This window comes from Triturus cristatus, chromosome 11, assembly GCF_964204655.1.
Source record: "Triturus cristatus chromosome 11, aTriCri1.1, whole genome shotgun sequence".
Taxonomy (NCBI): domain Eukaryota; kingdom Metazoa; phylum Chordata; class Amphibia; order Caudata; family Salamandridae; genus Triturus; species Triturus cristatus.
In genome coordinates, this window is record NC_140594.1 from 891761381 (window position 1) to 891787856 (window position 26476).

General features: G+C 39.9%; 1 protein-coding gene across 7 annotated transcripts in view; it reads left to right on the top strand.

Moving 5' to 3' along the window:
• Positions 1-25809, top strand: part of PLCH1 (phospholipase C eta 1) — a 944957-nt gene extending 919148 nt beyond the window's left edge. For 4 of the 7 annotated variants that reach the window (XM_085634800.1, XM_085634802.1, XM_085634799.1 and 1 more), the window contains 9 exons: positions 719-898; positions 1040-1147; positions 3916-4040; positions 15482-15566; positions 17059-17205; positions 18724-18803; positions 20468-20527; positions 20906-21263; positions 22887-25809. In XM_085634800.1, coding sequence (XP_085490926.1) covers positions 719-898; positions 1040-1147; positions 3916-4040; positions 15482-15566; positions 17059-17205; positions 18724-18803; positions 20468-20527; positions 20906-21263; positions 22887-24913 — 3170 coding nt within the window. In that variant the 3' untranslated portion in view covers positions 24914-25809. The remainder of the gene's footprint in view (positions 1-718; positions 899-1039; positions 1148-3915; positions 4041-15481; positions 15567-17058; positions 17206-18723; positions 18804-20467; positions 20528-20905; positions 21264-22886) is intronic. The other 3 variants (XM_085634805.1, XM_085634801.1, XM_085634804.1) reach the window with 1 other exon arrangement.
• The last annotated feature ends 667 nt before the right edge of the window (positions 25810-26476 follow it).

Consider the following 26476-nt stretch of genomic DNA (forward strand, 5'->3'; position numbering starts at 1 on the left):
AAAGCTCCATATTGATGCCATAACTATGCTTTCACAATTGCTTTATTAACCTTCTTGCTTTCTCAAACATGTTTCAAAATGGACCATTTGCCCACACTTTTTATTCAAGATTTTCTCAGAGGGAGAACCCCCCCGCCCCCCCCCCCCCCCCTATAGGGCACTCATCTCAACCTTTTTATGCTTCACTACTTTCAAATGTCACCAGCCTCCTCTGGTGAAAAAGTATGTCGACTCAATCTTCTCTGGGTAGGCAGTGGGTGTTCCAGGACCGAGGTGAGCAGCCACAACTTGTGAGTTTATTGGTATTAATACATTTTTTTTTGGTCCATAGTTTAGTGAAAATGTTAGGAAAACTACTTCTGCAAGAATAAAATCTTTCCAGGGTAGGAATGGACAGGCACTGCCACAAAACTGGCAAAGAGTTGTCTCTCAAGAGGAAAACATACCCCTTGAAGCTAATTGATAACAAATGGTAGCAATTGCTGGCTTATGGATACTTGACCTGAGCAGCTACTTAAATACACGTGTACGTTCGTTGAATTGCCTGTGAAGGCTTGACCTTTAGTACTTTTTTAGGGTTTATTTTATATAAAAGTAGAATGCAATAGGCCTGCAATCTTGACCAGACCAACATAAAGAAACCATAATAAACTATATTAAACCCACTTCTGAAGGTTAGGACATTCTCAAATATTTGAATCTTAATACTTTCTTGCAGGAACCACAGGTAATGTTTTATCGTTCAGTGAGACAAGAGCCCACCAGGTGGTTCAGCACAAATCTGAACAATTCATGCTGTACAATCAGAAGCAACTCGCCCGAATATATCCATCGGCCTACAGGATAGACTCCAGCAACTTCAACCCAGTGCCATATTGGAATGCAGGTGTCCAGTTAGGTGTGTACATACGTCTTCTATAGAGAAAACAGCTTCCATTTTGATTTTAAGGAAATATTCACTTCTTGTGCTTGTAGTTTCTTTACAATGTGTATTTCACAACCTTTTCATCACTAAACTTTCTTTTTTAATTCTATGCAGTGGCTTTAAACTATCAAACAGAAGGTCGCATGATGCAGTTAAATCGAGCAAAATTTAAGATGAATGGAAACTGTGGGTATGTCCTGAAGCCACAGCAGATGTGCAAAGGTACTATGACTTTAAGTATTGTTTTGTCATGAAGACTTGTAGAATGAACTGTTGCTTTTTATAATCTCCAAGGATATCAGTATTTTGGATGATCAATAATGTTGATCAGTTTGAAAAAGAGACCAATCACTGGAAGTGCATACCACAATGACAGCAGAGGTTCATAGTTCTAAATATTGGCCAACATTAAAGAGTTATCCTCCTGTTTAAAGAACAAAGGTGCAACTATGAAGGACATCTAAATGATAGTTAATGTTAATAAAATGTATTGAGCGCACGAATACCCAGAGGTGTCTTGGCGCTAGGACAGAGGTAAGCCCGGGAGGAAAGGATCTAAGTTTGAAATAACCATGTTTTGAGACCCTTTCTGAAAGAGGTCAGTGAGGCAGCGTTTCTGATATCGATTGGAAGCGTATTCCATAGTTTTGCTGTGCCATAGGAGATGCTTCGGCCTCCCCAGCATGAACAGCATTTTAAGTCTGAAGTAATATCAATATAAATCTATTGAGCTATGAACCCATTGTCAAAGGTTGTACAACAGCAAATGATCCTTTTTGCCTCATTTCACACCCCCCCAACTTGCATTTGTGCAGTGGTCCGTCCCAGTGAAGGCTCTTTCATGGCAGCTGAAAAGAGGCCTGGTGTGCATGATTACTTTTTGGAGATTACTTACACTTGATTGTCTGCAAGCTTTTATAGTCAAATTAATGAAATGATAGGCAGTGTTGCAGATGCTGTCCCGATGAAGCTTGTGGGTACACAGGTATCTAGATAATGTCTTAGATTTTACTTAGGTCATGTATGTTATTTACCAGGCGTACAGAATTTTCACCCTTTTCGTTCAGTTCCTTACTTTTTAATGAGATTCATTTATAGAAAATTCATTTAGTAATAATTGATTCCTGTGTTGGTCTTCGTTGGAAGTGTATTTTCCCTTCAACATTGCCAGTGTCTGGATATTATCTGTATGGCATTGTTGATCCGGTAAATTAGCTGTATTCCTGGGAAGGGCCTACACCCCTTTTACACAATTACTTTTACTACCAGTGAAACTAGCAGTAGCGATACAGATCTTTATCTCAAAAAAGCGGATGTTCTGAATTTCCAAAACACAATTTGTCTTATAAAAGGGTCTACTTTGCCCCAATAATTCAAAGATTTCCTTTATGCTCGTGATTTAGAAGAAACATATTTCCACGTTCACATTCATGAAACAGAATATACCTTAAATTAGTGGTGGGGGGACAATCTTTTTCAGATCCGAGTCTAATGTTTTAGAATTTGATTGACTTAGAGAGTCATCATCATATGCCTGACCTAAATAGAGAACCTGAGAAGTAAAGATGCAAATGTGCATACCTATGTGGTGGCTGGCTTTTTGGAGTGATATCTAAGTAGCAAGATATTACTCTCAGGTCGTTTGAGGGTAGACCATTGATACAACCAAGGCAAAGATTCCTCCCCTCCAATCAACAATGATAAGCACTCTTCAAGATCTAAATTTTAAAGGCAAATCGTCAATGCAAGGAATCACTGGGGTCTAATGTCATCCTTCATTCCATTCATACCCTTAGGATGCAATGAAACCTAGACAACCAATGGATCTAGAAGAGGTGCAACAGTTGTGTATAATTCTTCAGATTTGTCCTTTCTGCCTGCTCACTGGAAGTGCCATTGAACATGAATGCTTTGCTGTTAGAAATGGGAGAGCGTGTCTGTGGTAATGTCTAAGGAAAGGTTATTGGTTGCAAGCAGGATGATACCAAGGCATCAATATACATGTGACAGAGCACCTGGATAGCCTTTTAGTCTTTTCTCCAGTATGTCAGAGAAAAACACAACTTGCTTATTTGCAGTGATTGAGAGAAAGCCTCAACCACAATTCATCATGTAAAGAAATAAAATAGAAAAAGATCTCTCACACACTGAAGAGAAGCACTGGGTATCAAAAACAAGAATAAGATTATTTTCCATTACCTAGCATGTATGAAGAATTGCTTGGCAGGTAGGTGCTGTAGACAGGATTTTCTGTGAAGCATTTTTCATTTCCTTACACAGTAGGTTTCTGTATAGTTTCGTCCAGTGTTCTTAATTCTTCATGTAATCATGGCATTCTAGACCAGTTGCAACATTTTACCTTGTGTCAGATTACTAAAGGCAGATCTAGTTTCCAGAACTGCTGCACTTATCATTCTAGATTCTCGTCTAGTTCATGGTTCACCTATAAATGATAACAAGGGTCGGTCTTGCGTGAGGAACCTGTATGAATGAGTGGTCATGATTATAACTGTTGGTATTTCCACCCCATGGATGGGCGTGTCACCACATTCAATATTGACAGATTAGCTGAAGTTAGAGGACTAACATCTTCAGCGGTCTTGCATAAAGGTGCATCATTTAGCAATTTCAAGACACCAGAGAAAGGCATTAGAGCGTTAGATCATATTTACCCCTGAAATGCTTGGTAAAAGTGCTTAGATGTTAGTTTATTCCTCTTACTTCGATGTCCATCTGAATTCTATCATTCGAGACATGTGAATTAATTTGTCATAGACAGTAGTGTTCTCGGTTTCCGTAATCCCAGTTATGCAAGAATCTGATATGAGCTCTGGGTTAAGAGTTTAAGGTTTATCCAGTCCGTTGACTGGAAGAGGAATGGCCCAGAAATAAGGTGTGTAGATTTTAAATGTAATGGTTTAGTGCTAACTGATTGTTAAAGCAGTTAATATGATATCATTTTATTTCTTAATCATTCCATTTCTTCTCAGGGACATTTAACCCCTTTTCTGGTGATCCGCTCCCAGCATCTCCAAAGAAGCAGCTGATTCTGAAAGTAATAAGTGGCCAGCAACTGCCTAAACCCCCAGATTCAATGCTAGGAGACAGAGGCGAGGTAAAGAATCTTTATAAAGTGATAATCATTTTTTGCAATAAAATGTACTCTGCGCTGCTATCACAGTTTTTCACCTATCCAGAAGCTGCCTGCTTCACCTAAAGGCATAGGATTGATTGATACATTTGCATCATGGTTGTTAATTTTGCAGCACAAGTCATGGCTGGTGTTCTTAATTGTCTTTACTTTGATGGGCTGTGAACTCTCTGTGGAATTGTTTTTAATTTGCCTTATTGGAAAGCTTGTGTAAATTAAAGAACCAAGAACAATATAGCCTTGTAGTCTTAACCTTTTGACATCTGTGGACCCCCACTAACCCATTATTGGAATCCTGGGACCACCACTGAATCACTATTAGAATCCGGCGATCCCCACTGAGTCAAATCATGAAATATTTAATTTAATTCACAAACAAATATAAAAAAAATCCAAGTCTTAATTCAAAGAGGTAGGTTGGAGCTTTTCTAAATTCAATTGAGACTCCACCTCATCCATTCTATATTTTGTTGGATGGACTTACACTGCTCTCATCAATCAATCTGAAGATACCAACTTTATTTTTAGCCTCACATTTTAAATTCCTTCACATTTGGAGAACATTTTAATGTTTTCAATGTTGCTTCTTTAGCTACATGCAGTTTATGAACTTTTGAATATTTAATTTTCTAAGCAGTTGTGGACCACCAAGGGTCCCCGGACCACAGGTATAGACCGACTGATGTAGCCTATTGACCTACAGCACCTAGAGTTTATTATTCTCTTTGTGGTATCCGAAAAAGTTTCAAGGTAATGTCTTAGCATTACGTGTTGGGCCTTATAAACTATTTTATTCAATTAGTTTTCTCCTATCTCTATTTAACCTCAGCTACTATACTAAATCTTAGGTCCTCCAATGGATCTTGTTCTGTGCTGAAAGGGACAGGAATACATAGAGGATTAACAATTATCATATGAGTATCTAGAATAAGATAACTGTTAACATTCAATATTTGAGCATGAACTCCCAAGTAATCCCACCTCTAGATCAGTTAACCCCAAATCAAACTGAGCTTAGCCACAAACAAATAATAAAACAGAATCAGCAAAGTGATTTATCTTAATTTGCATTTTTTATTTAGATTCAAATAAATTGCATTTAACCTAAATGTAAACTAAATCAGATTTAATAAGCATTTGCAAGCTCTGAAGCTATCTTCCCCAGCCGATGGAGATTTTATCCTAAGGAACGTAAATTAGTCGGGAAATCCGTTGTCTCTCATACCAACCCTATTAGGAAAGTTCAGTAAATTCCAAATGAACAATTCTAGTTCATGGACAGAATTGTCTTCCTCTGTCGGTACTGTCCGTACTGCAGCATCAATGCCACAGCTGCTCTTACGAGAACCCTTTCGGCTGAAAAGGTTCCAGTACACTAGCATATCAGCCGGCGGCAAATCGCAGTATTTCGTCACAGTTTGCGAGGTGTCTGGAAGTCCCAATCATCAGTCTATGTAGCGCAAGATGGGTAAAGAGGAGACGCCCCTTACATCTTAGTAAATAATATTTAGTATTCAGTTAACGTACACCAGGAATTCTAAGTAAATAATATTTAGTATTCAGTTAATGTAAACCAGCAATTAACGTAGAGAAAATCATATTCAGAGAGTTGGACATCCAGGATTCAGTTGTTTGTCCTAAGTTTAAAAAAAAAAGCATTTTCACACAATTCTTTCACTAATTAGGCCTTGTGGGTTCCTCATACATTTTAGGTAGAAACCTTTATGGTTTTGAACCGCACTTCTATTTTCTTCACTTTACGAAATCACTGTTGATTTTGGCTCAAATATTTAAATACAAAAAGAACTATTGATGGACAGAATGCAGAACAATGTCATACATTCACCCCAGTACAGAGATCTGGGCCTAAATCCATCGTTTTTTTGCTCACCATGCCGTTCCAGTTTGGACCCAGCCATATGCAAATCAGTCTTGACCCTGTGCCCAATGGAAAAAGTCCAGCCCGAACTGCCAGGCCAGGTCCTCCCTCGACTGGAAATAAGCATCCTAGGACCGGTTTCGGGGTTTCACCCATCTTCAGCCAGGATAGCTTGATTCCAGTGGCATGGAGAGCACGGGACTCGCGTCTGAGCATACCCGTCCCACTCGGGGTGACAAATGCAAAAAGAACTATTGATGGACAGAATGCAAAACAATGTCATACATTCACCCCAGTACAGAGATCTGGGCCTAAATCCATCGTTTTTTTGCTCACCATGCCATTCCAGTTTGGACCCAGCCATATGCAAATCAGACTTGACCCTGTGCCCAATGGGAACAGTCCAGCCCGAACTGCCAGGCCAGGTCAAATATTTAAATATACTATGATGCACACATTGCTGAAGTGTTCTGTTTTTAAGGCTTTTGATTTTTGTTTACATTGGTATACTGATGGCCTGTGGGTATATGGGGGTATCTTCAATTTCTGTTATTTTGCTGGCAAATGAGAAATACTCAGTCTCAACTAAATTCATTGACACTAAAGTTTATTTTTCCCAAGTGCTTTAATATACTGTATTGTTGTAGGTTGTATCACGTTTCTTTTACATCTAGTCATTTTCCCTCAGTGATATTTCTGACACTGTTTTCATCTGTTTTCAATCTACCTGTGTGCATGATATTTAGAATTTGGGTTATTGTTACTTTAAATACGTGCCTCGCCAAATGTATAAAAAGTCTTTCAGATACGAGTACTGCTCTATTAACTCCTGATTGCATACATCTTATTCATGGATGGTAGTGTCGTGTCAACATTTGCGAAATTGGAAATAGTAGTTTGTCTGATATTCAGTCAATAATTGAATGGATCAATTGTATTTTAGCTGCAACAGTGAAAGGTTTAAGTCTAATTGTTCCCTGAAGTATGTTGCTTTCTGACATCCTGAGAATGCAGAGATTACTTTCTGGCACGTTTGAGTGCCCTGTGGCTTGGTAGCCCAATTTTCCATAGAGCACATTCAGTGATGGAGATGTACAGCACAGCCTAGTACGTTGTTAATTTATTTCATGCCCCTTCGTTGCATACTTTTCACGAGTTCCCTTCCTCCATTTTGCTTTACATATGTTCTAATGTGGAAAAGATTCTACAAATTCTTCTTCCAACAACTCGTCAGTTTTGCTTTTGATGTTTATTATTTTACTATCCTGAGAGGACAATGCAAAGTTAGACTGATTCGTTGATCCATTGAGGTGCGTTTTCTGTTTCAGGTGGCATCGGCAAAATTTAGGGATTTTTACTTCTCCCTTCAAACCGTTGCCTGAAATGTTCATTTTAGGATGGGGCTATGTAGGCTTAGTTTTTGAAGATTTTAGCCTCAACTCCTCAGCATTCTCTTTTTTCCTCATTATATTATTTTCTATGGAGGGTTGACCGGGTTCTGCAGTATTCGCTTTAGGTTTACAAGACAGGGAGGGTTTTACAGAGGCCTTACCAGGTTTACCTATTATTAAATAACTAATTGGTTTTTAATTAAAACACCATCGGTTAGGATTTGATCTAAAGTTTAAAAACACGTTCTAAAGCTTGATAAAACCTAGACAGGGCTATACAGTTAACACAAACACCTTCCTAATTCCAGATCGAGGCAGCTCAGACTAGCTATCGGCTCCAGTCTCTGATAGGCATGGATGGGCCTTCAATTGGTTCAAGCCAAGATCTTGCTGCACCCCCACTCTGTACACCCTGAGAGTATTCTTAATGGCACCAAGCATTACCTGTGTCTGGCTCCAGAGTTCCAATGAAAAGTTAATAACAGTGTCACAACCAGTAGGTGGGATTACTTTAAAGATTAATTTAGGAATCAATGTTAGGCACGTAGAAATGAATCAGCACGATCTAATGATCAGCAAGTAAAAATTATACATTAGATAAAGGGTTATAATGAGAAATCGACTGTATTAGGTTCACAATAAATGTCTCTATGCCTGGCGAACTCCACCACCTGGGCAGAATTTAATCTGAATCCTCTTCTAGTGGTTCCCCACATCTGTGGCAGGGCAACACTGGGAAAGGGGGCGAGCAACCCTTTGGTCATTGTACATCAACGTGGACTCCTCTGAACTTTGAAGGGTGCTTGAGAGCCCCCTGAAGCAAGTGCCTGCCTTGGTAGGCTGCCCTAGTAGGGCCCCCCCTGCCTCCTCAAAAGATGATGCACCAAAGCCAAAACAGGGCTGGACACAGCTTTCTTTGACTGCTAGGGCTTTCTTTGGATTATGTTCCAAGCCTATTTTGATGCAAGATAATAACATCATTATGCTTCTTATGCATACGTTGCAGATGTTGCTAATATGTGGAAGGAATCAGCAAAGTGAAATTTGATAAAATTCTTGGAGTATCAGCAATCCCATAATGGCATAGACGTTAAAAAGCAGTGTGTCCGTATGGAAGGTACATTTCCTTGGTGAGCGTACTCAAGCAGAGCATGCAACAAGAGAACAGCTTCTATGTAAAAACCAGGTCCTTCACCTAATAGGCATTGGCAAAAACAGAAATGCACGAAGCATTAAAAGTATAAAAGTAAAGATCTCACTGTCTAAAGGCGGCGGGCACATTTTTGCAAATTAAGTGAGTGGAAAATGACCAATTGCAGAAATACATAAAAAGAAACGGGAAACGAAAGAGCTTGCCCTGCTCTGAAACCCCTGGTACTACTAATTAGGTGGATGTGTAAATTTGGAGAAGCAAAATGCCATCGTTCATAGTGAAGAGAGCCTGAGGCTGAAATCGATTCACCCAAAAGCCCCATGAGTTATGTTGTGGTGGATGGAAGCAAAATACAGGTGACACTTGAACAGGCCAATGGCTCAAGAGGCTGACTGGTATCTGTTGTTTTGTGTCTGGCCAGTAAAACACAGAACAAGCGGTGTGCCACTGTGGGACCACTTTGTGTATCTTACCAAAAGTGAGAGCAAACCCTGCAAATGGAGGCTCTCTGGACAACTTTCACTAATAAGCCCATATCGAACACCGCGAGAATCATGGACACGGAGGGTGGCTGCACAGGTCCACGGCACGTGGCCCCCCAACTAAAGACCACTTTCAGTGGGACACCAAAAATAAACAGCACTGGCTCTGAATTGAAGATAAATGCATATTTAGTGACACATCGGTGTGCATTGCCTACAACAGCATTAAGACATCAAAGGCTCAACAGTGTTTGTTGTGAAAGGTCGTTCAATTTCCAGTCATGAAACCCTGAAAAAAAGAGGGCCAGCAAAGTGTGAAATAATATATCTACCTAATTTAGTTCATTTTAATCACCTTGTTTATATTTGACACACAGCTTGAACCGTTGTAAAGTGTTCCAGAGCAGTTCAGGTTCGTTTGTCTTTTAGGACAGATTGTAACTGTATAATTGCTATTTCAGCCATTTCATTGAGCAGGGCTGCAATTCCGCGTTGTAGTTAAATAATTCAGCAAGTAGCAGCAAATTCCCCTGGAATGTTATCAAAGCAGCTAATTAGAATGGAGCAGGCAGTGCCATTAGCACCCGTTAAAGAAAACATGTTGAAAACTACAATACTGTAACAATGAGGAAAAGCTATGGAAATGTAAAAGCCCAGTGTGGGAAAAACAAACCCCATGCAATATTCGAAAAACAAAAAGTCAAATGGCATGGAAACATACTGGCCTAAAGCTATTTTATATCAATATATGCGGATGAAATATTAGGCAGTTTTAAATATCAAGCATTGACGAAGACAATAATTCTGGCTTTTGATTTTTAAATGAAAGGGCTTCACTGATTGACGATTTTGTATGTGCCTTTGTGCAGATTGGTGAGTGGGTGAATAAATGAATGAGTGGAACAGCGTGTAATTGAGTGATTACACAGAGCAGCTGAGTATACATATGAATGAATTCTTGAATAAATAGGTTAATGAATGCCTGGATGGATGAACAGGTGAGTGTGCAGAGATGAAAGGAAGACTGATGAATTTATAAGTGCAGGGCAAATGATTGCATGGGATGATAAGTGAGTGTGTAGATGGCCGTGGTCAGGGTGCAGGAGGTTGTTATGGGCCCGGTGGTAGCAGGAGGTTGCTCTGTCCTTGTGCCACTCCTGCTTATTCATCTATTGATCCCCCATGTGCCGTTCAACCTTCAATCTTCCGTTCATTCATCCAACCAAGCACTCACTGATCGTTAGCAGACACGGGGCAGAGGTCGTAACATCTGGGCTGGAGATAGGGTGCTCAGAGTGCGTGCATGAAAACTGCAAGGCAGTAGAAGAGGGTCAGGACTGTGTAACAGGTTAGGCACACTGTGATAAAGGGAACATGGTTATCTTAAACGTTAAACTGGATGCTCAAAAGTAACTGTTCTGTATTTGTAAATGACACGATGTAGGAGATCAGCCTGTGTGCTACTGACCGCATTCTGCCAGGGAAAATGCTGTTGGGATTTCCAAAGCCTGACTCTGGGACTATCTGCAGTTGTTGGGAGCTCCAAAAGCCACACCATGGGCAGCAGAGACCTATACTGCAGCAATCCACTTAACTAGTGCTCCCCCTTTAACAGAACATGACTTTGTAAAGAGGCTGAGTCATTGATGCATGTGTTGTCATGCAACTTCCGCAAAAAGTCATAGAAAATCATTATTTGAGGACCAGGCTAGAGTAGGTCAAGTGGGCAGATTAGGAGTACTTTCCCCAAATGGGGAGTCTTGAGTTGAAGCCATACACGGTCTCGGGAAAGTATCAGCCAGTCTCCGAGGCGATCATAGACAACTATATGCCAAATAATTCAACCACTTGAAGTGACATAATGTAAACTAGAGTCTGGAATGAGATACAGATAATACATTTCCATATCCAGCAAACAAGCTGAGACGTATCTTTCCTAGAGACCCATAAGTTGTCTTTCCAAGCCAATTAAAATAATCAGGATCCTATCATCTGAGTACAACCTACGGTCAGAGAAGGTTAACTAACCAGATATGAGTGAAACCCACCCTAGACATCATTCGGTAGAACATATGGTTACAAAGATTCCATGTCAGTATGGGTGATGAGCTCCTTAATAAAAAGACATAGTGCCAGAAACACTAAGCTGAAGAGGAAAGGTCTTTTGAGTGGGAATCTGGTTCTTTAAGGGCCAACAGGAGCCCAGCCTCCATATTATTACTACTCTGGAACTTGTCAAACTTTGAAAACAGGGACACAGACCTCATCCCAAGACTACAGTCTCTAGGCTCAACTTTTCAAAGTACTGGTGTTTCCTGCACACCCTCCTGCAGTAAGAAGTGACTTGGCCAGTAGAGGAACAAAATAAAAGCTCAAGTGTGGCTACAAGTCACATCATTATTTAAAAACAGGAAGTGGGTCTCAGTTTCTGCTTCTTGGCCACTCAGTGGCATTCTATCCCTCACAAGCTGAAAGCTACACATACATGGATGCCATTAGTTATGAGCGCTGTTCCCTGTAAGGTGCACATGTGTGTGCGCACCTATGCTTCTCCGAGCATGCAGTGTCTATTTTGAAGCGCGCACACTGCACATCCTGCCAGTGATCGTTCGCACCACTGCTTTTAAAAAGCGAGCGGCACAAAAAAAAAGTAATTTACCTGTTGAGGAAGGCTGTGGAAGACACCACCGTGAAGAGGAGAACACAAGTTCCCTCTTACACAGCAGCCTGTGGGGGTCATAGGTCACAGCCCAAGCTCAGCAGCAAGGGGCTTCTGAGCTTGCTTGCATGCCTTTGGTAATAGAGCGCGGCTGGGCGCAGATTGTGTGCATTTTTGAAGGTATTCATGTTAATTGCAGCGCTGTGTGAGGTATTCATTTTAATTGCTCCACCTTTACTGATCTGAGTATCTTACTCAGTGTTGTTACCCAAAACGCTGCTATTCCCCTCTTCCTGACACTACCAATGGCACCATTAGATGCAGCATTCCCTTTGCTTCTCATGCAACAGTGGCCATCAACTTCGGCTCCTTCTTTAATTTTATTCTAAAAAATGTTACTTAGGTTAGCAAAAAACACAAACAAGGCATTTTTTTTCAGAGGACTCAGACACTATCAAAATAAGATGTCACATAAACGTATCAAATAGCTACGCAATAGATGAAAATGAAACAAATATATATCAGCAGGCATCGTCATGACCTAAATTCATGTCCTTAAGTCATGCATGGAGCAGATTTATGAGAGCCTTGTTTCTCTATGGGTATGGAGTCTATACATTTATAGACCTGTCCCTCTATCCATATTTTAGTATGTTTAATTGATCATTCTCAGGATTTGTATACATGTAGTTATAGGGCCATGCAGTGGTCCATTCCCTTGGCTAACCATTCAAAGGGTGGAAAAGACGCATTCGTCCATTTGCTTTCTAGCTCTCTTTTGGCCACTAAGAAAAAAGTGCAAAAAGGCAATTTTATATTTATTGGTGTCTAGGTCTGCTGTAAGGGCAAATCTGGGGTCGGGGTCTAAGGGCCATCTTAGTACCTCACTATGGTGGCAAGCACCTTGTATCAAAATTGTTTCATTACAGGGCAAGACCATACCATATGGAAGAAATCACCCTCACCCTCACTCCCACCACAACAGAGTTAGTGGGTAGAGGGGATACTCTCATTGCTGCCAAAGCTTAGAACTTGTAAAGTAAACCCTGTGACGATAATGCAGTTGTATTAACCCAAACTGTAGCAATTTCTTTGGTTAAGGGGTTCATTCTCGGATCTCTCCAGTTCTCCTCAGGTAGCTCCTCCAGGGCAGTCTCCAAAGCCATTCAGAGAAGGTGAGTTTTTAGGTATTATTAGATACAAGAGTAGAATAGATGAGTGAGATTTGCCTCCGCCCAATTTTTCCTTGTTAAAAGCTGGACCTCCAGGGCCTTAACTCTGGGTGGACAAGCCTCTAATATAGGTGTGATGGGTATGTCACTACTGAAAGTACCGATAAACATTTTTTTTGACATATGAAAAGATTCCTGCGATAAAAGAAAGGGTTCATGGTGGTCCCCGCCATGATATCCCCTAATGTTAAGTTGTTGGTCTTGTTCCACCCCTGGAATCCCTCCAATTCCACTACCTCTTGAACCATGGTTCCTTACCAGAGAGGGGCCTTCTGGGTGAGTTTACCAAGCCATCCCAAGTCCTCAAGGGCAACACATCAGATCTCAAAGACTCATCTAACATACAAGTAGTGAAAGAAATGGGTAACCCCCATGGCCCATCTCTCAGTAGGAGAGGGTGGATGAGTCTGTGTGGAAAAGACACAGCTATCGATCACTACTAAATATGTGACTGTGTAGTAGGACTGTACATCTGCCAAGCTAATATAGCCCTCAAAGGTTGACTTGCAGCAGTTACTTATGGCAATCCTCAGTGCCTACCCTCCCAGAGAAAACCCCTAACCAGGGAATAAAACTGTTTGAAGACATTACCAGGGACTATATAGGAGTAATTTTGAATTTCGTATAGAAGGCATGGCATCACCACCATCTTAAAGATGGCTGCTCTGCCCATCAACAACAGGGAAAGGGGATAGGCCAGAAAGCGATATCTCTTTGTAATTTGGATATTTGACCTTGAATATTGCAATCCCATGCTCGGTGCTTTACCCCCAGGAACATACACCCCCAAATATTTAAATCCCTCTGTTGTAATCTGAAGACAAGAGGCCCATCGTAGATCCACAGGTTCCAGGCATATAAGGTAAACCACCAATTTAGTATTGTCGGGGGTTGTTCGGGTTCTAGCATCCTCCCTAACAAATACATTCTTGGCTTGGTAGTTGGGTCAGGGGTCCTTGAGTCTGGTCTGCTATGTTTTTGTGCAGGAAGGTATTACTTCCTTTGCAAAAACTAGCCTCATCATAATGTAGACACCCGTGCACCATGGGCCAAGGCAGCCCTAAGTGCACCAGCCAATGGAGAGAGAAGAACTGTGCCATTACTTTGAAGAGATGGTGCAGTTCTGCTCTCTTCAGGTGACACAGCACCTTTTCTTGCTGCATTGCATTGTGCAACTTCTTTGTAAATATTCCCCTTAGTGAACTGTTTCTAAAAATAAAAGTAGCAAATCTGCACCCATGGAAGTACTCCTCGAATGGATGTATATGTACTACTTTTTAGATTCCACAAATACTATCAGTAGTAGGCTTGGAAAGCTACAATAGTTTCAGGTTTCCAGGCATACGTCTGACAACCAAACACCCAAAACTGATGGGACGAATGCTTGCAAATAGTCTTAACCACTGGCAATCCCTCAGGATAGCAATCAAAACTGTTGTGTTTTTGTCAACTGTAACACTCTGGACAGAGGACTTGATTTAGGATTTAGAAGGTGGAGTAAAGACAGACAGGGTGACAGAGGCCTTTACTGCCTTTACTCTTCCAGACACATTTTGGGATGTCCACCAGCCCAGCGGACATCTTTATACATTGGCAGTAACTGCTGCCATGGCTTTTTCCTGTCAATGAAGGAAAAGTTTAATAGATGGCTCAGTCAAACATGATGGCTGGTCGTCAAACTTTTCCAGAGTTTTTCATTTTTCAGAAACAAACTCCTAAGCAGAATTTTGTTACTGAAATTAAAAAAAAAATAATGACCATCACACCAGTTTTCTCCCATGGCATGGGGTAATTTTTCTTTTCTTACGTTCCCTCACTGGCAGAATATACTTGGAGGTAACAGTCAGTAAAGAAAAAAAACAAAAGCCAACTGACTGTCCACTCTAAATGGGGCGGACAGTAGGATAGTTTTTCGATGGCACCTACTCCAGCCTGCCAAAGGACCTTTTACAATGGCAGAGCAAATTTTACTCAGTTGGCATAAAACTTTCGATCAGTGTGACTCACAATTGTGTGGACGGACCTTGAGTTGCATCTGAGTAACTGTCTGCCAAACTCTACATCAGCTCATGAGGCCCACCTAAAGCAAATCAGTACTGACACTGCTCCCCATGAGAATAGTCCATCCTGAACCATGGTCACCTCACTCGTTCACCCTGTGGCCCACTGCTTTTTAAGTTGGGAAATTGGACATTCAGATCCCCCGCCGAATCTCACTGACTAAGCTACTTTCCTGAGTATTGTTGATTTGAAGTCAGTATATACGACAAATATATGCAGGATTTGAAGCACGCTGGTCCCAGATATTTGGGTGTCATGGAAAAAAAATCAGGAGATAATCAACATACAGTGATACCCTGTCAGAGACCCCGAGCACCTACTCAAAATCCCTTTTTATTTTATCAAAACTCCTTTACATTTTAGTGTCAAAGCATTACTAGCAAAGATTCCAACTGATGCCCAATATATGCTGAACTGTCTGTATGCTTTTATTTTGGCATGACGAGCTCTCATAAAATGCTAAATCTGCCTCTAGTTAGACCTAAAAACCACTGTTTACATTGACCAATATTCTTGCATACTATAACCGCATTTCTACTCTGAAACAGATCATTGACCCATTCGTTGAAGTGGAAATTATAGGCCTTCCTGCGGATTGCTGCAAGGAGCAGACCAGAGTAGTCGATGACAATGGTAAGATGACAAACCCAATTGTGTTTTTTGACGTTACCTTTCAAGGGTGATAGTGAGGACTATTTAAATCACACTTTCTCCTACAGGTCTAAATCAATAGCTTGCCAAACGACCTGGATATTGTAAGTTGAGTGGGTTTGCGTGTTTTAACAGCTTAACAAACCTAACATCATGGCTAATAATGTTGCTTGAATTTGCTGCTCACACATTTGCTAATGCAGTTTCAAATCCATTACCAGAATTGAATTCATTTACTTACTGTCGTAATATTTTTATGCCACATTGAGATAACAGCTTGTGAAAAAATGGAACCAGCTCACTACTAATTCCGAAATTGTACAGTGCTGTTCTCAGTGCTTTGTTTAAATTATGCTCCTCCTTTATATTTGGGTTTTTGAGTCATGAAGAACCCACGCCATAAATAACTTGCAGTTTCTTAAAAGGTTTGGGTTGTGGCACGAGAATAAACCACCCACAGATTCATTTCACTTGAAAAGTGTATGGAGTTGTAGGTGACTGGAATGTCCCTGCTCATAGGTTTAAGTTGCTATCTACTGACAAAGTGAAAAAGACGTCCTTCACTGAAGGTCCAGCCACATGTCTTAGGAAGTTTAGACCCTACATTTTCTTATGCGCGGACAACCATAAAGAACCTTGTTCAGTTCACTGGGTTTATCGATAGAATTCAGTTTTGGAAAGAAGAACTGCTTGGACAAACAAGAATGGCAAACAAACTGGGTAAAATGTGTTGTGCTTAATTTTCAATGATGATATCTTAAATCCTGTTTAGATACAGCTGTTTCCCTTTCAGAGTTAATGAAACACTGATGGAGTGTGAGGTCAATGTTTGCTTCTTCTGGGCATCATCGAATGAGTTAAGGGCCACTTTCTCTAGTGCTCTATTGCCAGATTCCTTGGAAGAGGGTTGGGTTGTTGTAGGCGGTCCGGTCGACGAGTCAACTGGCCCTTAATTGCCTTAATTATACCTATTTGTGGTAGCCTTCAAGCAGAGGTGTATGTTATTGTTTGTTGCACAAATTAGTTTTTTCAAGTCAGTCATTAGTCCTCCGGCACTATGCATGTGGAGAGGACTAAAAAACATAAATGTATAAAAGGTACTGTTTAGGAAGACGTTAAGGGAGGCTGATCAATGAACCAGAATATGCAGCCATTGGACTTGTGCCTGTGCACTTTTGAGTTAAGCATAAGGACAGGGGAAGAACAGAGCAATACTTTGTCTTTGAGATCTAAAAAATGTGCTGTGAACTACGAAATGCATGGGCTGCATCAGTGGTATATCGTTACTTAAAGTTGGAATGATAAGTCAAAGCCATTCCTGAAATGCGAAGGAGAAGGGACGTTCCATGACAGCTAGTTCATATTATTCACTAAATGCTTTAATTGCGATGATCATATACAAAAAACAGCAATGTAATAAATAATCCTACATTTCTACTTAAATTCATATACTATTTTATTTTTGCATTTTCAGGATTTAACCCCGTATGGGAGGAGACGCTCACATTTACCATTCACATGCCAGACATTGCACTAGTCCGCTTTCTGGTTTGGGATCACGATCCTATAGGCCGAGACTTTGTGGGACAAAGAACGGTGACCTTCAGTAGTCTTATGCCTGGTTGGTGCATTTTCCATTCTTTTTTAAAATTAAATAAGTTAAAATGTTAATAAATGCAATTATGTTCTTGGTATTGCGCTAAATTATGTTGAGCATTCAACGAGTGAGTGACAACATTTACGTAACTTGTTTAACACTTTAAAACACATTTATAAAGGAACTTTTACCTGGAAATGAAGAAGAGCAGGAGTTAAAGAATGGTCTTCTTGCTGAAATAGATCTTGGAAACTTTGTCTACCTGAAAACTTGGCTATAGCCCACTACATTCCAAACAGGTCAAGGACAGTAACTACGATGGATTTTTTTCCCACTGATTAGGTGTTTCTGACCTGCCGAGCACTGATATCTTTCCTCACCCCTCATATAGAATAGCCAAACCTTCTGAAACACCCTTCCACCTCTTCATAACCCACCAATGCTTTACCTCCAGTATATTAAAAGGAATGGGGTAAGCCTTGGCCCTATGTAATTTTTTCACTTTTCATGGTCTGGCTTGACAGTGCCTAAGCTTCAACTTTCAGGAGCACATATATGACATTGGAATGCTATTAAATGGTCTTGGATAACTAGATAATGTATGCAGTTTTCTCTGGCAGCAGCACAGATGGGAGGGGGCAGTTATTAACCTACTTGGAATTGTAGGCCTGGTATGACAGTGCAACTCTCACCTAACCGCTTAGCCCACACAGATATTGTTCTACAGTTCATTGCTTCCACACGAATACATATCTATTCCCATACTATGTGCTTATAATGGTTCACATTACCACACAGTATTCCTTGAAAGCCTGACCTATTGGCATTGCCAGCGCTTGTTCTTCACCTGTTGGTCATCCCCATCGAATTTCACTTTCACTGCCTTGAGTGTCAATTCTTCTGGTATGACCACTCCACTTAATTCCTTTGTTTCTTTTTTTAAGAGGCCTATTCTTGAGTCTACTCGTGTGTCCCCTACTTGAGATTCACATGACAGTGTGATATGAGTACATCATCATGGTTCATGACATGCCTTTGACATTCCTGTTGCGCGCTAAATGTGCACCCTGGTCTACGCATAGACTCCACCTCACAAAATCGTCCTGGATTCAGACGGGAACTTATCAGAGCTTGCCACTGGCTATGTTCATAACGTGGAAGTGCGAACACGGCAACTACACGCGTTTGCACACGTGATGCAAGGGGCGCAGCTCAAAATCACTACTCTGTGTTTCTGAGCGGCACTGTCTGAAGCGCATGCGCTGAAGACTGACTCCTTTTCTTTAAAGCGTCACACTGCTCTCTTTTGCACCAGTGTGCAGGGGCAAAAGAAAGCTAAAATGTAGCACAGAGTCAAGAGAATTCCAACGAGAAAATTATGGTGAGTGATCAGTGAATCCGGGTCCCAATATTTTAGCTCCTCTTGGTGTCTCTGTAACTTGGAGCTTTGGAAACATCATTGAGAACACTGTAAGTTAGCTCACAGTATACGTATTTACCGGTTACTTTATAGAACTTTTAATTACTTATTTTTTATTTAAGGTTATCGACATGTGTACCTGGAAGGACTAACCGAAGCATCAATCTTTGTTCACATTACAATCAACGAAATATATGGAAAGGTGGGTAAACATTAGAAATGATCGCACACACTTTAACTCCACTGTACCATAGCCATAATGGATTGAGAAATAACGCAAAGCATAAAACAAAATGTGTTTTACATTTCTTGTTATTGCAGTATTAATTTTAAAAATAATTTCATGCAATTGAATTGCAGGCTTATTATTTAGTGCCACGCATTACAGAAACTATTTTAACAGAATAGTTTTGCTCATGTTGCCTTGACATTACTTTGTGCACTTTAGTTATAACATCTGCACATTTCAGATCATGCGCTATTTTTGCTTTTCTAGGAAGTGTAAATGTGCGTTTAGATTTCATAACTAATTTCAATTGTTTTGTCAAAAACGTCTTCTTGATTCAGTGCGTGGTACACTGTCTGCTTTTATAACGTAAAAGTGATAAATATTTTTTTAAAACAATACAATGCCATGCAAAATGTATTTCAAATATGCTTTAGTAGGAGACATTAGTCCAATGCCTACCAATCTTGTCTTTCAAATATTTTCCTAATCCTTTCAGTACAATAAGTTCCCCTTTGCGACTGTGGACGACTTCTATTTTTCCAGATAATTGCTACGCCTAAGCTGTAATGTTTTTGTCTAGTCTGTATTAAATTATTAACGATTTATAGAGCGCAACAGCTACTCAGAAGAAAAGCATGTCTGATCCCAAAATAACATTAAGAACTAAAAAGCCAGGTCTCGAAATGTCTCATGATTTGATTGAGTCTGTATATTTCCATTCTTAAATTCCCAATTTTACATTACATTCTGTAGAGTTTGAAATGCCTTCTATTGGTCAAACAAAGACCAATGAGGAATCTTGCTTATGTTAGATTGCTCAAGCACTGACTTCCTACTTCATCCTTCTTTGTAGATGGACATATGCTAAGCCAGCTGTATCAATACTCTGTATTATAGGTAGGCTGCTTGACATTGCAACTAAAAGCCTCATTTTTGCAGCTATGTGCTCCCGGTAAATAGCGATACTGTCAGGTGCAGATTTAAGCAGTGTGCAATTACGACAACTGAGACAAAAAAAGGAAAATTTAGACCACAGAATTTAGACAACATAGTAATACCACAGGCTTTTCCCACTTCTAAGGAGCAAACACCTGGAATGTGCAGTGTGTGCCTTCACCTTTGCAGAAGGGCTATCCTGTATCTTATTGTGCAGACAAAAACCTACTGGGTACAGTATTAATGACCCAGATAAATCACGATTCAGACACAAATGCCCGAATCAGGTGGGGGGAGGACACACACACACTATCACATAAGAACATTCTCACGCCCGCTCAAACTGTCTCATCGTCAATGTTCTCCTTCTCCAACTACACTAACATCTCTTTAAAAAAGTGAGGGACTCCATTACACCACCACAATACTGTCATCAATCATGAGCATTAACTCACTCGAATAAATCATTTATTCGCTACATTGAGCCAAACAGTGCTCCTCTACTTTCGTATATCACAAGCACGAAGGATCCCTTTTTTGTTTTAAGTAATTCAACATGTTCCATAGTTAATCTTGAAGCAAAACATTACTTGTTTCTTGCACCTTTTGAAATTAATATTTGCATTGCTTGACAGCGAATGGTGCTTGCAGCGACTAAGTTGTGACTGCATAAGCTAAAAATGTATTTCTTTCCATTTCAGTGGAGTCCATTAATCCTCAATCCCAGTTACACTATATTGCACTTTCTAGGAGCCACAAAGGTAGTCTATATCAGCATGTACTTGCCAGGCACAGCTTTGTTGATTGGTTCCTGCTCGCATGACTTGCAAACGCCATGTCACTTCATTTTCCACAAAATGAACATTGTTTTAATGAAACCATGCCATACTCTCCTTGCTAATACTTGCATTTTGTTTGTCTCAGAGGAGAAACATTTTGGAAAATATGATTTATATCAATACGGACAAGCTTCTTTATTACCAAGGAGATTATCATACATACATGAGCTTGTGGCCGGCATAGACTTGCAGTTTGCAGTGGTGTACTATTTTTTTTCATTTACAGTAAAGCATGGAAAGAGTTCTCAGTATTTATTAGCATTTTTGGTGCAATTACTTGGTTCCATTTTTGTTTTCCAGAATAGACAATTCAACAGCCTTAAAGGACTGTTCAATAAAAATCCAAAGCACAGTTCTTTGGAAAGCAATGGCCATTGTGTACGAAAGCGCTCCATAGGTGACAGACTACTCCGCCGCTCAGCGAGTGCTCCAGCAAAGGCGAGGAAGAAGACTAAAATGGGTTTCCAGGAAACTACAGATTCTAAAGATGTTGTGTCTGAGACTGTTGGTCCAAGGGAAAAGGATGTCGTCATGAGGCGAACAGCCCGGAGTTTGCAGGCACGTCCTGCTTCAATGCCAGTTGACAAAATCCTTGCAGGGCTGACTACTCCTACGTTGGAAATAGTTAAAGATACCAAAGGAAAGGATAATTCTCAAGGTAAAGCATTAGTAACATTACTGCTTTGTGGTAAATTGAGGTTTCAGGTGGATTGAAAAATCTCAAGTGAATTGCTTTAGTAGTGTGGTTTGCAGTCATTTGGGAAAACCAAAACCGAGATTTCGATAAGAAGCTGTAGACTGGTTATGCCACATCACAGGTATTCGGGAGTCCTTGCACCTCATTAGAGAATATGCTGACCTGACTTATTTGATCTGAAGAAGGAAGCCCTTTTGTGGATGGTCAGATGCTATGTCAATCTTATCCAAGCTCTGTGTCATAGGTTTGAGGATTGACATTGATAATAAGTAGGCTCATTATTCCTTATGCATAATCTCTGTACAGATATGTATGCACACTCACAACACACGCCTTTCCATCACATCATCAAACTTCTCCTTACCTATCTACATTCACATATCATAAAAAGTCACTTTATCCAAATTTCCATCACACAACTATCCTCAATTATACATGTTAGCACAGTCACCTTACTCCTTCAACCCTGATATCCAGACTCATTTAAACCTGTTGTTATACTTTCAGAAACCTTTTGCGTAAGAATATTATCAAAGATCTCAAGCCCTTACTAGCCTCACATTCGCTAATACTAGACCATCCTCACTCGGGCTCATTTGGACTATTGCTTTTTTAAATTTTCTTTAAAATGATCACTCAGCTCTCGCTTTATCTCCCCATCTAACAGTCTTAAACATTCTCGACATATTCATTTGTCGTTACTGGTGCACCCTCAAATACTCTTGATTCCTCAATGGTTATTGCTCCTTCTCTAACGTTTCCCCTGCACTGAAAAATTAAAATATAAGACAGCTAAACTCACTAGTTCCTATCCACTTTCTAACTATCACTTAAAACCTATCATTTCTTCATACACACTAAAACCTATCATTTCCTCACACACACTATCACTACACCACTCTAAAGTCTGACCTAGCTAAGACAAATCTTTATTGCAATTTCTTGTGCTAAAATACTCTGCTTTTTAATCCTTTGCTATGGATGCTCGAATGGCCCTATTGATGGATGACATGAATATGCATTAAAGTTGGTTGATCAATTTATTTCAGAAGACCCTATTTCTCAACTCTGGAAAATTACATAATGCTTGCTTGTCGCTGATCAGAAAATGTTCCTGTCTTTCGCTACAAGCACCCCAATTACAGTACTACTTGGAACATTTATTGCTGCCAACTATGTAATCTCAAATGTATCATTTCATAATCGTGCATGTTACCAGATATTTGATTCTTTTTAACAGAGCTCTTTTGTTCTGTTTTTATTGCCCCTCTTCCTTATAGTACAAATCTGAATAGGAACCTCAGAAGGTAATCATTAATCACAGAGCATGATCCCTCATTGGCATTTGTAAATATATTACATCACAAATGTGATGTAATTTACATTTATTGGAAGTTTCTGTGGAAATCTTAGCAATGTACTTCCCCATGTATTCATACCACACCTATATTTCCAGACCTGCAAAATTCCATAGTAATTTATTCCATCAACAGTTTAATGTTCTCCATTTGTCAGTCTGGTTAAATGTGTAAGTGTGCAAACAACCATACATAATGTTAATGTGCTGTTTACTTGATTCAACAGAAAGCCGTACAAGTGAAAACAGGAAAATCTCAACAGATCACGAAACCCTTTTTACAACAAATGAGGAAAAAACAAGTTTTTTGCTGCCTTCGTCTCTGGCCAGAAAAGATCAGGAGGGGGATTTTAATGATGGCGCGACCAAGGAATTGGGTACAAATCAATATACAGAGATTTTAGGCCTTTCATGTCGAATGCCTGTGCAATATCAGAGTAACATGTCTCATACAAAGCAATTTAACGACCAATCAGAAGAAGTTCATTCTGTGGCATCAAATGAAGAATTGAACATGCAAACGGCAAAAGAGAAACAGAGTATGGCAAATGAGTATGATGTGCAGGGAGAATCAAAGATCAGCAGTTTGGAGTGTGATGTAGCTGGAGAAAGTGAGGGGACTGCATCTCTTTCTTTGATGGATGCATATTCTACAATCTGCACTGACCCCCAAGACTTTCACAGCGCTGCTGGCATGCAGGATAGTGACATTTCTCAACTTATCAATGAGATGTCATCAACTGATGATAGTGATATTGGCAATTCTGTTTCTGCATTAATTAAAATGTTTGATAGCACAGATGACAAAACAAATTTAACTTTTGTTTCAAGCCTTCATGGAATCAGCAGCCAGACACTAACGTCTGGACAATCCCACATGTTTACACTCGGTCTAAACACACCCAAAAATCCACCTTTTTCCAGTGTGTATCCTGTGCAATCAGCCATATACTCAACTGCTGACACTACCATATTCTCCAGCCCTGAGACAACTGAGCATTCTGTATACACAATTACTCATGAGGATGTTTTGTCACCTGCTCCTAGCTGTGATGGGCAAAATAAACTCCATTGCAACAATTACTATGAGACCGAAGAGAACCAACTATCATTTAAAGCATCTCCTCAGATATCAATGCAAACAAAGGAAGGAAAAACATGGCTATCGAGCTGGGAAACTCTGGAGAATTGTAGCCCATTTGCTGCAACAGATGGTCCGAATCCTTTTGTTAACTCTGCAGGAAGTAGTTTAATTGACCTTGAGGGAGAGTGTCAAGACCAGTTGATAGCCATTGCTGAGAATGAAACAAATTTAATGAACCAATTTGCTTCTTTCGTGAACCAACATCATAGTATTGAATCACTTAATCGCTCTGCCAATGGCTTATATAGCTCATCAAATGGTGGTAACCCAAATCCTGTGCTTGATAAGCCGGAGAATTTCTTAACCGCAGTCCATCAGAAAAGTCCCAAGCAAGTGCATCAATATGATGACTTTTTAGAAGACATTGATCTGCAAACTGTAAATAACCCTAATGACTCATTGTATGTCTTCCGAAGAAGCAGATTACATAACAGAAATATCCCCAAGTCCAAAAAATCTTTACCTTTCCATTCATCTGCAATAAGTAAGCAACCTAGTCCATGCAAATCAAAAAGCCTTGGCGATTTGACTTCAGAGGACATCTCCTGCAACTTTGATAGTAAGTATAAGCGCATAAGTAGGGGTTTCATCCCTGGTGTTGGAAACGGAAACACAGGTTCTTGTACAAGAAGCTTAACGCCGACTTCGGACCCTCTGACTGAACAGTTAAGAAAACTTGTTTCCTTTGACCAGGAAGATGTCTGTCCCTCTTTTTATTCTCAGCAAATCGACAATGATATCCCCAAGCCAATGGTGAGAAAACTATCAACTAGAAGTCAAAGTAGGGTACGCAATATCGCAAGTCGTGCCAAGGAGAAACAAGAAGCTAATAAGCAAAAGCTTTTGAGCTCTGGTGTTTCTTCGGTGGTCCTTCGCAACAAACCCACCGCTTCGCCACATCCTGTCAATAGGCATTCGACTGGTTCTTACATAGCTGGATATTTAAATGATTTTAATGGGGAGAGCCTCGAAGGGCGGGGCGTGCCAGAAGGCTCTTGCACTTCACTTCGCTATAGGTATAAGGATCAGTTTTATCCAGATTATTCTGCATTGCAGACCGATCCCTGCACTGCTGATGAACCTGAAATATATTTCCTACTGAGACTGTAAATTTAGAATTTAAAGTTTCCACGTTGTTTACACGGTTTTGTTCAATTGAGAACATTTCCTATGAAGTACACTTACAGAATTGTACATTTTTCAGAATTTTCCAAACTAGTGATTGAGTCTTCCTCCATATTGATGTGCTCTTCTTGTTTAAGTTGTCTGTAAATACATTCTGTTACTTTTTATGTTTGTATATACTTTGTGTAGCTGTTTAAAGTCAGTTGGCCAGGGAACTATTTGCACGCAGTATATCTGAGGACTTGAAATGTCCTATATTTGAAATGCATGAACATTGACATGATGAAGTTTAGAAACTGTGCAGCACATCAGCAAATATTTCATTGCAATAAGTCTCAGCGTACATTTTTAAGAAGATTGAAACTAGCGACTTTTAAACCATTTTTATCTTTGAGTTCAGAATGATTATGGACACTTGTAATTTGTTATTATTCTTTTAATTTATTTTTTACACAAAACTAGGGCTAGTGAAATGTGAGAGCTAATTTTGCCTGTCATCTTGAAGTTAAAATGTAATGTAATGCAGTTGTGGTGTTAAAATCCCGGGCTTAAAATTTGCGAAAGCAGCTGTCCAGTGCATTTCAATCTGCCCACTTCTTAAATTCAGTTTTCTTCTGTTGAGTCATGCCACAATAATTCATCCAAGATTCATTTTAATTTTTTACTTTCAAAAAGCTTTTAGGAATGTCAATGCCATCTCTCTCCCCCTTTTGGAGCATGCACCTTTGTTTAAACATATTTTTCCTATGAGGCCACTTTGTGCAATCTCTGAAAATCACCAACCCCGCTTTGTAATATTGGAAGTATGTCAAACAGGCATGGCCTTTGGAATCCTTAAATATTTATTTTACCTCGGAAATAAAATATAAAACTGAAAGAAATAGGACGTGCCATGATTTATCTATTGTTGATGCTGTTATTAAGTATTGTCGTTGGTGTTCTGTACCATTCCATGAAATGCCTACTTTTTTTTCTTTTTTGCATTTTATTGCTGCTTAAACAGGTATCTTACAGAAAAAAAACAGATTCCAACCCACTTTTTGTGTGTGACTTTATTGCACTATTGTTATTGATGCCACCTATCTACACCTCAGTTTTCATCACCTCTGCTTTGTGAGAAAGGGTTAGAAAGTGGAAATGGGCCCATTGCACTTTTAGCTTTCTTTCTGACCAAGGTCCGAGCACCTTCCTAATTTTGTTAGAACTTTTTGGCGTTTGAAACAGTGTCTCATCTAGCATTTCTTTAGAGATTAACAGACGTCGACATCTGCGAATCAGCTTTACAGTGGAGTAAGTCATTCCTCAGTAACAGGTCAATCTGTTTAATTTAGAAACTTCTTAGGTCCCTTATGAAACATTGGATTTGCTTCCTAATGAGACTAAGAGTAATATACTTCATGCCCTGGCAACTTAAAGGTTCGACTATGTGGATGTGCTCCATTTAAGGCTCTCCCAATACTTACAGATTTTAACAAAATGCTTCGCATAACTATGAATATACCGCTCCAAATGTCCATTTGCATAGCTTAAACAACTTTACTGGCTACA